Consider the following 16,508-nt stretch of genomic DNA (forward strand, 5'->3'; position numbering starts at 1 on the left):
CCAGCCCTCCCTCTGCAACAGGGTGAATTGAGGCGAGAGCTGGTGGCACACGTGTACAGGGTGGAACCCCACAGAAACTGGGCTCCCTCCACCGTGACCTGGGATCTGAGCCCAAATGAGGCTCACCTGGGATGCAGCATCCCTGGTTCATTTCTAACCTAAAGGCTCCCAAATTCCAGACCTTTCCAGGGGAGCTGCACACAGCACGGCCCACACCCCTCACCTTGGCACTCAAGGCCTTCCGTAGGTCAGGCCCGCCCTGCTCCACAGTCCAGATTCACACCTCCACCCTGCCCTGACCCTCACGTGGGCTTGGACCCCACCGCTTCCCCCAGGACCTGCAAGCTTGACCCCTGCTGCCAGCCTCGAGCTGTTCCGACGGCCCCACCTGCGGTGCCTGCGGTCTACGTACCCGAACCTGCCTTCCCGGCCGTAAGGAGCCTGGACAAGCGCCCCAGCCCCCCTCACTCACGCCAGCGCGCCCAGAGCCCACCCCGCTGCTCCGCTCACCTCAGTACCGTCTATCCTTAAGGGAGGTACAGTCAGGAGAAAGAGGTGGAGACAAAGAACAGGTGATTAGAACAAAAGGGGTGCAGGCCAGAGGGGCAAGGACGCAGAGACAGGACAGAGGGGCGGGGGCAGCTGCGGCGGCGGCGGGTACTGGTTGGAAAGGCAGACACCGGGTACCGCCCCACCCCCTGCAAACTGACCGCGTCGGGGGAGGCATCCCCGTCACCCACGGCCTGCCCAGCAGGATGGGACCTGGCACGAAACAGGTTCCATGGGGGCCCAAGGTGGTGATGGGGGCCAGCTGAGCTGGAGAGAGGAGGGACATCCTTGCGCCCCTGGTGCCGCTGGGCACGGCCTCCTGGGGGCGGGGTATGGACCGGGCCTCTGCTGCGCAGCCCTGCTTACCCCGGAGCGCTCGGTCTTGATGGCTTTGACGTGCAGGCAGTCCTCCACGGCCTGGCTGGTGCTGCTGGCCTCGGCACTCTCCTCGGAGCCCCGGCCAGGCTCGGCGCCGGCCTCGCTATCCCCGTTCTCCCTGAGCAGGGGGGTGCGGAGGTGCACGTCGTTGCGCTGCTTCTTGGTGACGTGAGCATCTGGGCCGTGGACCGTTTTCACGTGCTTCCGGAGGGAGCTGGGGTCTGTGTACCTCTTGGTGCAGCCTGGGATCTTGCAGATGTAGGGTTTCTGGAAGAGAAGAGGCGTTACGGATGGGACAGGAAGGCAGACTCCGCGTGGGAGCATCGTCCGTCTTCTCGAAGCCGCGTCCTTAGGCAGAGCAGAGCTGGCGGCACTGTCGGAAGGCGCTGGGGCCATGGATGGAGCCACGTCAGCCCCGCCCCGCAGGAGTCCCGCCCACAGGAGTCCCGCCCCGCAGGGAGCCCCGCCCCGCCGGCTTCGCCTGCCACCTTTTCCTGCAGGTAAGCCTGTGGTTAAGGGCGCCCCACCACGGACCGGGGACATGGATCAGAGCCTGTAGAGGGAGGGGACACACAGTGCCTGGTGTGATCCGCATAGCGATTGGGGCGCTGGGCATTTTGGTATCAGTAGCGAGTGTATTACCTCGTTATACGTCTGTGACACAGCACGAACACCTGCTCTGTCTCACGAGGAAAGACAGGTTCAGAGAGGCAAAGACACTGCCCCCAAGTCACCCAGGAGTGGGATGAAAACCCAGGGTTTCTGAACCTCGGTCCTGAGCTCATACACACACACACAAGTGACATCCACATATAGACATACTCTGTCTACATGCACACATGCACACAGGTACACACACGTATGCACATACAAGCACACACATCCACGTAAACTCACACACACACGTATGTAAACACCCACACGTGTACATATACTTACAAATACATATCCACACACCCACACACATAATACACACATCCACATCCACACACATGCACATACATACTTGCAAACACACATACCCACACACACCCCTATCCAAGGCTAGCTCTTGTCTTTAGACACTCTGAGGGGTTCAGATACCTTTGGGAAGTCCTCGAACTTCCTACCAGCACTGGAGCAAGTCCCTTTGGGGTCCAAAATGTATCAAAACGTTTAGAAACATCCTTTCCTGAGTCTACCTGAGTGACAGCAGTTGAATGGCTGGGCGGGGACCGGAAGGCGGGTACAGAGCCACCATGAGCTCCCACCCGACTTTCCTCCCTGGGCTCCCTCAGCCCTGCCTGGGGTTCTGGCTACCTGGAGAGACAGAGGCTGCTCTGTGCTCCACGCGGGGAGGGACCGACAGCTCCGCAGGCCCGGGCGGCACGAGCGGCTGGAGCGTGTCATCCGCGCTGCCAGCCTGTGGTGGGGGCGACAGGGCTGCCGCTGCATGCTGAGTCCCCACACCAGGGGGCAGAGGGAAGTGGCACCTGGCCACCGAATGGCCTACGGGTGTCTAGAAGCCGTGGGATGAGGGTGATGCATTCACGCACGTGCCCGCTGCCCGCCTCCCTGGGGCCGGGTACCTCGTTGGAATGGGTGCGGTTCTGGTGCTTGGCGCGGTCCGAGGCATTCGAGAAGGCTTTGTTGCAGCCCTCATGCTCACACACGTACGGCTTCTCCCCTGTGTGGGAGCGCAGGTGCGTCTTCAGGTTCTCCAGGCGGGAGTAGGCCTTCGAGCAGCCCTCAAACTGGGAAGAGGCGGGTTCAGTCAGTGAGGGCGCCCCATATCCACCGCAGGGAGCCTGACCTGGGGGCCCGCTCTGCCCCGCACGTGCAGCCAGGCGCACGGATCTCAGCGACAGCATCTACCTTCCTTCCTGATTATATAAATGACACGTCGCAAAAACGTGGAAGGGACAGGAAAATGACACCGTCCACGGCCCAGGGACAGCCGACACCCAGGCAAGTCTCATTCTGGGGACTCTGCAGTTCATCCCCCACGTTTTTCAAACCCAAATCGGGAACATCTCAAGCGTTCAGTTATTTATTCTGCTCGTTAAAATCAACAGCACATTGTAAAGACTCTTCCCATATGATTACAAACTCTGTAAATGTTCTCGTCAACTGTTTCCCAACGCCACTCCCTGATTAGAACTGTTCTGTGCATTGAATGTGCTGAGAATAAAATCCAGGGTCCTCTGCGTCCCTGAGGGAGCTGGCCATCCTCGCCCTCGGTCCCTTCTGCTCCCCAATCCCGCTGAGCTCTTCCCGGCGAGTGGTCTTTGCGCACACTGTCCCCTCTGGCTGGAACCTCCTTCCCACCCCCACCCACCCCGGCATTGGCTTGGCCCACTCCCTCTCAGTCTTTGAGGTCATCTCCTCCGAGAGCAGTTCTCTGATTTTCTTAATTATAATACCACCCTTTTCCCTTTATACTTCCTAACACAGTTTATAATTATCTTAATCATTTTGTTATCTGGCCTTCCCACTAGGATACAAGCTCCTGGAGAGCAGGTACTTTCTGGGTCTTGTTGATTTCTGTGTTCCTAGGACTTAGCGCCTGACGAAGAGAAACATGTGCAGCGCTCAGTAAACATTTTAGGAAAGGAAGAAAAGAGGGAGCCAGAGACAGGGGCAGGAAGGGAGAGAGGGAGGGAGGGAGGGAGGAAGGATCACTGCAGGGGGCACCTATTCCAAACACACCGCAATTGCATCCAGTGTAGCTGTGAAAATTGCCCCCAGAATAACACGTAAACCCCAACAGGAACTGTCTCATTCTTCACATCCTCCCCTTTATTCCTGACCAGTTTGACTGGGCACACTTGGCTCCAATGCCTTTTATTTGTTTCTGCAGTTCACAGCTCATATCAGAGGGCTATGGTTTGCTACCACTCGGGGTGTTAAGAAAATAACTTGCTGCAAAAGATCCAGAAGAGCCAGAACAATCTTGCAAAAGGGACAAATTTGGAAGACTGACACTTGCTAATTTCAAAACTTACAACAAAATTATGGTAATCAAGCTACTGTATAGCACAGGGAACTATATCCAATCTCCTGGGATAAACCATCATAGAAAAGAAGATAAAAAAGAATGTATATATGTGTATAACTGAGTCACTTTGCTGTACAGCAGAAATTAACACTATTGTAAATCAACTGTACATCAATTAAAAAAAAAGACATTGTGTGGTACTGGCATAAGGACAGATGTATCGATCAACAGAAGAGAACTGAGAGTTAAGCAATAAACTCATACATTTAGGGTCAACTGGGTTTCAACAAGGGTGTCGAGACCATTCAATGGGGAAAATATAGTCTCTTCAACAAATGGGGTTGGGACAACTGTGTAACAACATGCGAAAGAACGAATTTGGACTCTTATCTCACACCCTCTACAAAAATTAACTCAAAATGGATTAAGGACTTAAATGGAAGAACTACCTTACTAAATGTATACACGTACATATTTATATGTTTATATAAATAAAACTATATTTATTAACTATAAAACTCACAGAAGAAAATATAGGGGTAAATCTTTGTGACCTTGGATTAGGCAGTGGTTTCTCAGACACGTCACCAAAAGCACAAGCAAAGAAAACACTGGACTTTGAGAAAATTTAAAACTTTTATGCTTCAAAGGAAACCATGAAGAAAATCAAAAGAAAACCTACAGAACGTGAGAAACTATTTGCAAATCATATATCCAATCAGGCTCTAGTAAAATTACTACAATTCAACAACAGAAAGACAAATAACTCAATTTAAAAGTGGGCAAAATATTGGAGTAGACATTTCTCCAAAGAAGATATACAAATGGCCAATAAGCACAAGAAAAGATGCTCAAAATCATCTGTCATTAGGGAAATGCGAATCAAAACCACAATGAGATGCAACTTCACACACACCAGGATGACTAGGTAACTGAAAGGCAGGTAACTACAAGTTTTGGTGTGGATGTGGAGAAATCAGAACCCTCACCCATGGCTGGTGGGAATGTAAAATACTGTCACCTGTTTGGAAAAGAGTCTGGCAGGTCCTCAAAAAGTTAAACATAGAGTTACTCTATGACCCAGCAATGACCCACTCTATGACTCTATGACCCACTCTTAGGTATATACGTAAGAAACTGAAAATATAACCACACAAAAACTTGAACGTGAATGTTCATAGCAGTGTTAATAGCCCAAAAGTGAAAACAATGCAAATAGCCACCAACTGATTAATGGATAAAAAACTGTGATCTGTCCACAGTGGAGTATTATTTAGCCACAAAAAGAAATGAAATACTCATACATGATACTACACGGATGAACCTTGAAAACATGCTAAGTGAAGGAAAAGACACAGAGGCTACACATTGTATGATTCCATTTTTATGAACTGCCCAGAATAAGCATGTTGATAGAGACAGAAAGCAAATTAGTGGTGGTCAGGGGATGCAGGGGAGGGGGGCATGGGGGTGATTGCTGGTGGGTATGGGGTTTCTTTTGGGGAGGTGTTGAAAAAGTCCTGAAATTAGCTAGTGGTGAAGGCTGCACAAGTTTGTGAATTCGCTCAAAATCACTGAATTGTACCTTTTTTTAAAAAGGGTGAACTTTATGGTATGTGAATTCTATCTCAATTAAAAAAAACCAAAACCTTGCCAACAAAGGTAGTGTATTTCATTGAATCCTGGACACCACCGATTTTAAGACAGACTGATTTCAGAGTCATTAAAATGAGAATGAAGTGTATGTCTCAGAATCTATGAAATACGGTAATTCACAAAGAGCAGTTCCCAGAGGCCTCTGTCACAGCCACAGGAGTGCATCACAGGGCCACGGCTCTTTGAAAGAGGGAGCAATTCCTGTGTGTTAAAAAAGGGTCTCACCTATATTAACGCATATATGTGGAACCTAGAGAAATGGCACAGATGAACCGGTTTGCAGCGCAGAAATAGAGACACAGATGTAGACAACAAACGTATGGACACCAAGGGGGGAAGTGGCGGGGGAGGGGTGGTGCTGTGATGAACTGGGAGATTGGGATTGACATGTATACACTAATATGTATAAAATGGATAACTAATAGGAACCTGCTGTATACAAAAATAAATTAAATTAAAAAAAGGTCTCACCAAATATTGGGCTGGCCAAAAAGTTCGTTCGGGTTTCCCCGAACTTTTTGGCCAACCCAATAGCGTCACAAATCCTGTTGACTCCATAAGGGAGACTGTCTAAAAGGTCTTATCACTGCGTTCCCACTTAAAAAAAAAACTCAACCAAAGTGACTTTTAACCTGTCATCGCTCAATCTGTGACTCTCCAGTGAAACTCTTTTCTGTGCAGAGGACAGGCTGCAGGGAGCCACCAAGCTGGCCCCCTGCCCAGGGTCACCCAATCGGGTGAGGGCACAGCTGTGCCGTGGGGCTCCTGGTAACACAGACACAACCACAGAGACACCAGCATGCTCCCCACCCCCCACAGGTACCGAGATGCACACACTGCCCCACAGGGAGAGTAAGCAAAGATCTGGGGCAGCAGACAGACAGAAGAAGGGCCCCCAGGACCCAAGACTAGGCGGGGGCAGACAGGACACCCTGTCGGCAAGGCCTGTCCCAACGCTGTTCCACCAGGTTTGCCCACACCAGCCCCATCAGCTGGCCGATGGGCCGGCCCGCGGCCACTCACCGTGCACTTGTGGGGCTTCTCGCCTGTGTGTCTGCGCATGTGCACCACCAGCATGTACTGCGCCTTGAAGGGCTTCTGCTCCCGCGTGCAGGCCTGCCAGCGACACACGAACTCCTTCTTCTCCCCGTGGATGTGCTCATTGTTGATGTGCTGCAGGGAAGAAGCCCACGGGGAAGGGTGAGCCCGTCCACCCACCCCTCCAGACCCCACCTGGTCTATGCAGACCAGCTGCTGCATGGGCCAGCATCCAGGTGCCAGCCACGCCTCCTCGTGAGTTATCTGGGCTGCATCTTCCAATTAGTCATCAAAGTGACCCTCCATGATGGTCAAAGACACCCCGCTCATTCCAGTCTGGGCTCTAGGCTCTGGTCTATGGAGAACTGATGGTTATGATGATGCTTCCAGGCTGCAAACAGTAGGCACTCATTAGCTGCGGTGGGGCAGACATGCACACAGTGGGGGCACGAGCAACCTCTCCCAAGCTTGTCCCTATGGCTCCAGAAATTTTTAAATAATATTTTTGTTTCTCTTTTAGGCCACGAGGCTTGTGGGATCTTAGCTCCCTGACCAGGGGTTGAAGCCAGGCCCCGGCAGTGAGAGCACCGAGCCCTAACCACCGGACCGCCAGTGAGGTCCCTAACATTCTTATCGTAACAGAAACATAAATGCATCCTCGTCTCTCTTTTTGACAGTGACCCATGAGATGACAGCTTTGTCCCCTTTTCACAAAAGCCCAGGTTGTTAAAGTAGCCTGCCCAGGAGGGAGCTAGAGTCTGACCCTGACGGTGTGCCCTGGGCAGTGTGTGATGCTGCCCGGGGGACAAAACGGCCCAGGAAGGCAAGGCGGGACAGCCCAAGACATCCAGCTGATCCTGCAGTGGTGGGGGGGGCCCTCGGTGCTCAGAGCGGGGGGGGGCATCCCAGGAGCAGCTGGGAAGTGCATGGCCAGGAAGCCTTCCCTGGACGAGTGGGCCTCAGACCCACCCCAGCCAGCACTGCCCTGGGTCAGGAGCATGGGGAGAATTTTTCTCTTTTTCTCAGCCCCTGCACCCATACCTTCTGGCCTCTGCCCTGGGCCCATCACCTGTGAGCCCCCCGGGGGCAGTTTCTCCCTGTGATGGGCAGCAACAGGCCACGGAGGTTTTCTGTCACATGTAGCAGAGCAAGCCGCCCTGAGTAGGACATTTGGTTTTGTTACTTGCTTTCATGATTTAACTGAAGGCTGCAGTCCTCACTGGAGCAGGGCTCTTACTACTTCTGAGCTTTGGGATGTGTTGATACATGGGTGGGGCCTCAGGACCTTTATGTCCTTAATCTTTCAGGTTGTTTAACTGGGGAGTGGGAATGGTGGCATCTTTGCCACCACATCTGGACCCACACTGTCCCATTTGGTGGCCATTCTCCGCTTGTGGCTGTTGCACCCCTGAAAGGTGGTTGCTCCCGACCAGGATGGGCTGTAAGTGTAAACCACACACCTGTTTCAAAGACTGAGAATGAAAAAAGGATGTAAAATATCTCAATAATTTTGTGATATATTGACTGCACGCAGAAAGGATAATATTAGATATTTTGGGTTAAACAAAATATTGATACATGAATCCAATTAATTTTACCTGTTTCCTTTCACTCTGCTTAAACGTGCCCCTAGCTAATGTAAGACTACATGTGGGGCTGGCACTGGGGCTGGTGGTGTCTTTCTATTGGACGGCGCTTCTGTAGACCTTTGCAACCTACAAGGCTGTGCCGGAGCTGAGCATCTGGGGTCCAGCAGCACCTTCTCCCCGCAAGACAGAAAACCGCTGGGCCCTCGCGCCCTGGGTGACAGGCTGGACCATCATGCATCCAAATGCCGACATCAGAGCAAGCAAAATCTACGGCGCTTTGAACTTCCAGGGAAATCTTACTATATTAGCCTCACTTTCCATTTTGAAAGCCTTTCAAATGATAAAAATGCTTCCTGACAATACCTTTCATTTTTTTCTTATTGGTTTGCTTAGCAACAAATTGTTAATAATTGACTAGGGGCTCCAGTTTGCATGCGTGCCCAGGCCATCCATCTTCCCAGGGAGCAGAGAGAGAGACGGAGCTGAGCAGACCAGCCTGCTCCCCACATCCCAACACAGGAACTTGCTCCTTTCAGGGCCAGGTGCAGACAGTCACCCACAGCCCCAGGACCCAGGCAGGAGCCTGCAGCTGGAGCCCTTCTTCCCACGTCTGGAGCCCCTGCCTTTACTTGAGGAATCCCCTCCCCACTCTTTAGGGCTGACCCACTCCTTGCTGGGCATCTTTTACATCCTCCCCTCCACCTCTCTGCCTGCAACCCCTCTGGCTCCAGATCTTCTCTTTTCCCCCTTTCATCTATCTGATTTGTCCCAAAGCTCACAGCTCCAGTGGTCCCTACTCCACCTCAAGACTTGTTTAACCCAAAGAGGTGTTAATATCTTGCAGGCGCTGGCTGGCTGAACTAATCTTATTTCCCTCTTTGCATTGGGGGCCAGGAAGTTCCAAAAAAAAAAAAGATATGTATGTGAACTCTAGCTCAGGGCACTTGGTTGAAAAATTATGTTTGAGTCCCAGGAGGATTAGATAAGACCGTGCTTTACAGGTTTGACGTCAGCAGCAATGGGTTTGCTGAGAAATTCCAGTCCCCTGGTGAAAATTTGGGGAGAAAAACCTCAACACCAAAGAAACCTACAGTCTTTGAGAGCAAGCCCATGAGAAAAGGAAGCAGGGGGAGTGGGTGGTGTCTTAAATGTTGATTTCACAGAGCTAGGGAGGAGGTGGCTCCTGTGGGATGGCTCCTGGGTGTGACCAGCGTGTGTGTGTGTGTGTGTGTGTGTGTGTGTGCGTGCGTGTGTGCGTGTGTGAACAGAAGCCATCTGGAGGATTCACGCTCAACTCTGGACAATGCTTGTCTTTGGTGGTGAGAAAGGAGAGGGTAGAGGGATTTTTACTCTACATTTTATATACTTCCATAGTGCTCAATTTGATTATAAAGAGAACATGTTTATATAATACTTACATAATTTTTAAAATATTTTAAAAATGTCAGGTAGCTAACTCAATTTTACAATTAAATTGGTTAAAATGTAAGAGAGTTGCCGAGTGGGGATCTACCCAGCATTTGAGCTTCCAGCTTGGTGTAGATTCATCTTTACAGACACTTACTCACCAAGGAGTGTGTGTTGGGGTTGGGGGAGGTTTATTCTTGACTTTAAGTTCTTTTCTGTAGGGAGAAGAGGGAACCACTCGGGGCCAGCCTGAGGAACAGGGAGGAGAAGCCAGGAGGGAATGCCTGTGTATGGAGGGTTGCTCTCTGCTAAGTGCTTATGCTGGTATCATGGTCAACCTTCACCCCTCTGTAGAGTGGGCTTCACCTCTATTTACAGGAGAAAAAACCCGAGGCTCACAGAGGTTCAGTCACTTGTTCAGAACCACTTGGCTAGCTGTGGTGGAGCCAGGTTGGAAGCCAGGCACCTCCTACCTTGAGCTCCTGTTCCTGCTGTTTGCACTGCATGAGTGAGCCCACAGTGGCTGCTGTTATGAAAAGTTTACAGGCAGACCCTGAAGGGCACACCCAGCTCCTACGGCCTTCTCTGATCTCCTGATCCGTCAGTACCCAGGCATCATACAGCAGCCCCCTCCCTGTATGGGTATAAACACCCAGCTGCACCCATGTACACTGGGTATCTGTTCATGGGCTCCAAGAGGAAATGACCAACTCCTCCCTCCATGGGAGAAACTTCTTTCAGGTTTCAGGGTCAGGTTTGTTGTTATCTTGTGGATGCTGGCTGGCTTACCTAATCTTATTTCCCTCTTTGCATTGGCTGCCAGGAAGCTCCAGAAAAAAATAAAAATAAAAGAAGACCAAGCTCAGAGCACTTGGTTTTTTTTTTTTTTTTGCGGTATGCGGGCCTCTCACTGCTGTGGCCTCTCCCATTGCGGAGCATAGGCTCCGGACGCGCAGGCTCAGCGGCCATGGCTCACGGGCCCAGCCACTCCGCGGCATGTGGGATCCTCCCAGACCGGGGCACGAACCTGCGTCCCCTCCATCGGCAGGCGGACTCTCAACCACTGCGCCACCAGGGAAGCCCTGAGCACTTGGTTTTTAATACACCTTTACTTTGGGCTTCATTTTATTGTTTCTTTCCTTCTAATTTTCCATTATTTTTGTTAATCTCTTGTACTACATATGTATTTATAAGTCCCCTTTTAGAAAACAAGCATGGCCTCCGTAAGTAATCACGCCTTCCACCCACGCAGGAGGTGGCCCAGGCATCTCCGGGGCCCCTTCTCTCTAGCCGGGGCCTGGGCTGGGCCCGGCAGGCCGGCCACGGTGCTCGGGGGCTTACATGCACCAGCTGCTCCTGGGTGTCGTACTCCTTGGTGCAGCCCTCCCAGCGGCAGCTGGTCTCGTAGATGACCACCTCAGCCTCTTGTTTACAGTCATCCCGGTCCAGGTCCTCCTTGAGGTCAGCCAGCTGCTCCTGGGGCGGGGGGGCGGGGGGGGGGGTGCGGAGCACACACACATGAGCCACATCCAGCCACCTGGCCCCGAGGAAAGGTCACTATCAGCCCCGTGAAGGCTGTGCTGAGGACCCGTGGGCTGGTCTAGGCGGGGCCACGCCCGTGCTCACATGCACATCACACGCATGAACACACAAGCATACACACATGCTGGCTGGCCCTCAACACGGAGTCCCATCAGTCCTGGGTCAACGGCCATGGCAAGGAGAACAGGAGACAGGAGGGCAGTGACTTTTGCTTATCTGGTGGGGTTTCCCTGGGGAGAGCTGGGGCAGGCCCCACAGGCTCAGGTGGGAGGCGGGCATTTGTATTTAAAGTGTGTGCGGGGTCAGCTCCTGTTTGGAGGCAAGAGGAAACTCCACACGCATTGGCCTGGCCTCACCCTCATACTGTCCTCTCCTCCCAAGGGCACACATGGCACTTACATACTCTCCCAGCATCGGGCTTCCCTGTGACAGCCCTAAAATGCGGGTGTTTGTATTCTGGTATGACAGCCGGGCACCCTGACGTTCCAGCAGAGGCCGACCGGCTCCTTCCAGGACACAGTGAGTTTGTGGCCGCCCACATCTGGGCTCATGTCTCCCGGCCACGATGGGGCCCACGTATGCCCGTTTCAAGGTAAAGGAAAGGCCCCTGAGATGGGCCTTCCATTGATCACAGGCACCCAAAATTCCTTTCAAAGAGGACAAAGGCTTTTCTTCCCAAACCAGCAACAGACTGGGGGTCAACCCCACAAGGCCCCCCATCCCAGCTGATGCCAACAGAGCTGGCCGGGGGCAGCTTCCAAGCCAGGCACACAGGACAGGCTGAGTGGTACCAGGAGCAGGGACACGGGGAGAGGCATAGATGGCCAGGCTGGGAAGAAGGTCCGGCGAGGCCCTTCAGAGCAGGCTGAAGCCTCCCCAGTATCCCCTGGCCTGTGGGTCGGGCTCAGAGCAAAGCCAGACAAAGGGGCAGACGTTAGGGGGACCTGCTTTTCTTCTAAACTATTTGTAAAATGGCAGGAATGTCTGTCTTTCAGAAGAGCCTCTGGGGAAAGCATTTATAGCTCAGGCTAAGGGGAGACAGACACCCTCTCCCCAGAGACAGGCACCCCAGTTCCCAAAGGCTACAGGGACTCAATGAAGCGGAGGCTGCAGCCTCCATCTCAGCCTCCCTCCTGAAGTTGAGTCCATTTCTCGGAGCAGAAACTGGCCTCATGACCCACCCCCCGTGGCCAGTGCGGACTTGCACCCCAGACTGGCTTTCCACTGGGGCTGCAGAGGGCTCTCCAGGGGGTGGGTACTGAGTGTCGTCTCCCAGAGCACCTTACAATTAATGCACGTGTTCTGGAAAAGGAAAATGATGTGTTGTCCAGTAAGTCCCCGGGCAGTACTGGGTCCACATTAAAAGGAGGGGCAGGAATGCCTCCTTCCCGAATCTCTAGCCGTCTAGCCCTGGGAGGGCTGGGGCCTCCTAATGCCTCTGCACTTGCAGAAAAACTGGAAATAGATGTATTACTCCTCAAGCTGCCTGCCCTGCTTATTTCAGAGAAGACAGGAAGAAGCTGCCACATGGACGTGATCCGAGGAAAGTGCAGGGGCAGGGGGTGGGCCTGGGCCTCCAGCCAAGCAGCACCCCAGCCCAGGAACCTGAGGGCGGAAGCTGAGAAGGGATCCGTTCTGTTGCATTTGCTGCCAAGAGAAAGCAAGCCCGTCCACCTTGCAAATGAGTCAGGGAGCAAAGGAGTCAGGTCAGAGTCAGGACACTAAGTGACACGGTGACAATCTACGCATGATAAACGTCTGTCCTTCCATGACACGAGGTAGGAGCGGAGCTGGGCAGGAGGGTGGGCTCTGTGCAGCCCCCCGGGTTGAGGGGACGGGGCGGGGGACTCCCCGGCACTGGGCGCCTCCCCGCAGCCCTGGCCCCACGGCTCCAGTGAGTTTATCTCCCGTGGACACTCACCGTCCTCATCAATTTCAACAGCCCCTGATGATGGCCAGCCGCGCGGAAACCATGCATCACGCAGAGATGCTCTGGTGTCAGTGAGGGGAGAAGAATTTGTCACCAACCTCTCTGTTTGCCTGACAATAACAGAACCCAATATTTCATAAAACTTAAGTGCCCGGAGCACGCCCTATGGCTTACAGGTTTGATAAAGGATGGTCCGGCAGATGTAGGGGAGACGGGGACCAGAGGCCCCGAGGACCCGTGGTGTCATAGCTGTGGATTCCGTAGTAATGGGTGGAGACCAGGCCGCCACGAGAGGCCTGCCCCAGAGGTCAGCATGCGTGCCGTAACCTCCCCTGGAGCTGGGGCTGTGTGCCTGTCGGCTTGGTGTTGGAATAAGTGGCAGGATCTCCAAAGAAAGACACATGCACTAGGGTCTCAGCCCCACAACAGGCTCATTCTGGGCTGCAGGATGCTCTGTTCCTTGCCTTCCCGCCAGCAACTGTCCCCCCTCCCCTCCCAGGCACTGTAACACTCACCCCCTCAAATGTGCATTGAGTCCTTAGAAAATATTATCTCTCAGCCACTGCGCACCAGGCCCTAGGCAAACCCGGTGACGCAGAGCCAAAACAGGCACTGTGCCCAAAGTGCCACCTCTCCAAAGCTTACTGTGCAGTGCAGGAGACAAAGTGACCTAGAAGCTGGGTGGTGGTGGTGGTGGTGGTGCCTGGGCAGATGTGAGTCCTACTATTCAGGGAATAGGGTGGGGTTCAGATTTCCAGGGAGAGGGCGCAGACGCAGGGGGCCTGAGCCATTCAGGGGCTGTGAGCAACTCAGTTGGCCTGGGGCTTGTGCTGCAGGGACAGACAGCTGCAGCCCTCCCTCCCTCCCCCCTCCCCCTCAGGTAGGCATTTGATGAGCACATGTGAGGTGTGTGCGGGGAGCTGGGGACACAGTTCTGGTCCTCCCTGAGCTTCCTGGCGTGCCTGCCCTGCCCTCTCTGGTCCACTCACTCACTCACTCATTCATTCATTCATGCAGGCTGCCGTCCATTACCCACTCTCAACAGGGTCACGGCCCCAAGGCAGCTGCCCCAGGAGACGAGGCCCGGCCCCAGTTCGAGCCCGGCCAGGACGGCCAGCAGGTTACCTGCGTCAGGGTCAGAGGGGAGGCCGGTCGCAGGCCCTCGGCCTCGGTCTTGACCTTGCTGCGCTTGTGAATGACGAGGGGGTTGACGCTGCTGCTGACGGCCGACTCGCTGCTCTGCTTGCTCTGGGAGAGGGGAACACAGGGGGGCACCCCAAAGTTCTGCTTGGGCTTTATCCTGGACCCTCCGCACTAGGCCGTCCAGGCCAACACTTGTGTTTGCAGTTTCAGAAACTGAGTCACCGCACAGCTTGGTCCTCTGGCCTGGGGCACAGCCCGGGGAGCCCAGGGCCAGGCCCACCAGCACCCTCCTCCCTACCACGCAGCCCCCCCCAGTGGAGATGGAGCAGAGACCCTCTCTTTGAGAAATGCTGGGGACCCCGCGCCCGACTCAGCGGCCTCAACTTCTCAACCCTCCCAGGCAGGGGCGGCTCTGGGTCTGAGGACAACAGGGCCGGCCAGTCCAGGGAGCGGGACAGAAGAGCTTGGTTCCTCAGGACAAGCGGGTTAGAGTTGCGGTGTCAGGGGATGTGACAGCCACCGTCTGGGGGAGGTGCTAGGTGGCCGCCTGGAGCCCTGGGGAGAACTTTCTAGAAGAGGGCCGCTCCTAGACTGCACGGCCTCTGGTCTTTCCTCCCCAGCACGTGGTCACCTCTGCCCTGCCAGCTGGGTGGCCTGGGCAGCTGCTTCACCTCAAGGACGGTCATCGTGAGCGCTAACCAGGATCCAGGTGGACCCAGGCTCAGTGACCCCATACCGGTGGCAGCCCCACTCTGCAGGGGTGTGAGCTCAGGCTGAAAGAGCTTTCAGGTAAGTCAGGGTTCAAAACACGATCTGATTCTGAGGCCTGCGCTCTTCCTACTATCTGATACTGTCTCTAGGACTCCAACTGCATTTTCTCATCTGCAAAACAGGACTTTGTTCATTCATCAAATGCTCACGGCACCGAGCATGCCAAGCGCTTGTGAGCCGGCCTGGGCATGTCAAAAGCCCGTTGGGAAGGTCGATTACGATGGCCTTGGGTAAACTCATGCTCTCAAACTAAGCCGTACAATATTAATTACCTGTTTCAGCCATCCATGTTACATGCTGTGTATGAGGTCCCTGTATGATGCCTGACTCTGAATACTAGGGTTTCTCCATTTAGTCGTTATGCTTATTGGACAGGCAGCCAAAGAACTGAGGCTGGGTGCTGGCCCATGGTGAGCGAGGGCAGTGTGAGGACCCAGCCCTGGCCTCCTGACTGGGGATCCAGCCTGAGGCCCGTTTGATCACGTGGCCTCTGCCCAGAGGTACGGTGCCAGCCAGACCCGTGCCCAGAGTCCTTCCACATGTTCCTGGCATGAGATGGCCATGACTGGCCTTCGCTCGGTGCAGATGAGTGCCTGGTGGCCCCCCGCCCCCCACCCCCACCTACCTGGTTGGCATCACTCAGACAGTTGTTGCTGCTACTGAGCTGCGTGGGCGTGGCATTGATGGAGGTGAAGGCCATGGGCTGCTGGGCCAGGAAGGTGGGCGAGGGCTGGATCAGGGGTGGCGTGTGTCCGAAGGCCGAGCCCAGGCCCCGCTGCTGGCTCAGGATCTGCTGGTAGGCCACGGGGTTGATGGGGTGGGGGAAGGTGAAGGCCGGGCTGCAGAGAAGGGCAGACAAGGTGATGGAGAGGGGTGGGGTGAGGTGGGGGCACCTGTGAGGCTCACGCTTCCTGGACAGACAGGACGCTGCCCGGGGACCTGGATGGGCACGCTGCTGACTGCCCCGTCACCGTGGCTTTACCCACTCAAGCACCCGTGGCTCCCCACTGCCGGCCGTCTCAGGCCTCCACTTCTGTGCGTAGCCCCCAGGCCCTGCCCCAGGACGCAGCCTTTGTCCCTGGCCCTTCACTGCTCTGTCGCCTGAGATGCGCCCCTGCATCACTGATGCTCCCTGACTATTTGAACCCCGTTCTAATGCCCCCTCGTCCAGGAAGTGTGTCCCGAGCCCTCCGGTTCCCACTGTCCTCTGTCTTCTGAGCTCTACCACGCCACCTGCATACGGGCCACTCTTTCCAGGACACTGAGGGAGAAATGGTGCCCTCCGAGGCTAAGTCACAGAAGATGCCGGGGCTTCCTCCTTGCTCTCTGGGGTCACTCCCTCTGGGGGTGGGGGGAGGGGGAGCCAGCCACCATGTTGTGAGGACGCTCAAGCAGCATGTGGAGGGGCTCCCGGGAAGAGCAACTAGAGCTTGTGCCAACAGGCCCAAGGGCCAGCCATCCTGGAAATAGACATCCAGGCCCAGTCAAGTCTCCAGGTGACCATGGCCCTGGCCGACATCTGGACTGC

At 54.4% G+C, this 16,508-nt stretch overlaps 1 protein-coding gene across 1 annotated transcript in view; it reads right to left on the bottom strand.

Moving 5' to 3' along the window:
- GLI2 (GLI family zinc finger 2) overlaps positions 1-16,508 on the bottom strand; it is a 41,330-nt gene that overhangs the window by 6,558 nt on the left and 18,264 nt on the right. The window contains exons 4-9 of the mRNA XM_022565511.2: positions 15,606-15,819; positions 14,192-14,314; positions 10,936-11,070; positions 6,584-6,733; positions 2,496-2,660; positions 916-1,194 (exon numbers count right to left, since the gene is read on the bottom strand). Of these exons, the coding sequence (XP_022421219.2) occupies positions 916-1,194; positions 2,496-2,660; positions 6,584-6,733; positions 10,936-11,070; positions 14,192-14,314; positions 15,606-15,819 (1,066 nt within the window). The remainder of the gene's footprint in view (positions 1-915; positions 1,195-2,495; positions 2,661-6,583; positions 6,734-10,935; positions 11,071-14,191; positions 14,315-15,605; positions 15,820-16,508) is intronic.

The sequence above is a fragment of the Delphinapterus leucas genome, chromosome 8 (assembly GCF_059928025.1).
Source record: "Delphinapterus leucas isolate spDelLeu-1000000601 "Yukka" chromosome 8, BTC_Dleu_Yukka2, whole genome shotgun sequence".
NCBI lineage: Eukaryota > Metazoa > Chordata > Mammalia > Artiodactyla > Monodontidae > Delphinapterus > Delphinapterus leucas.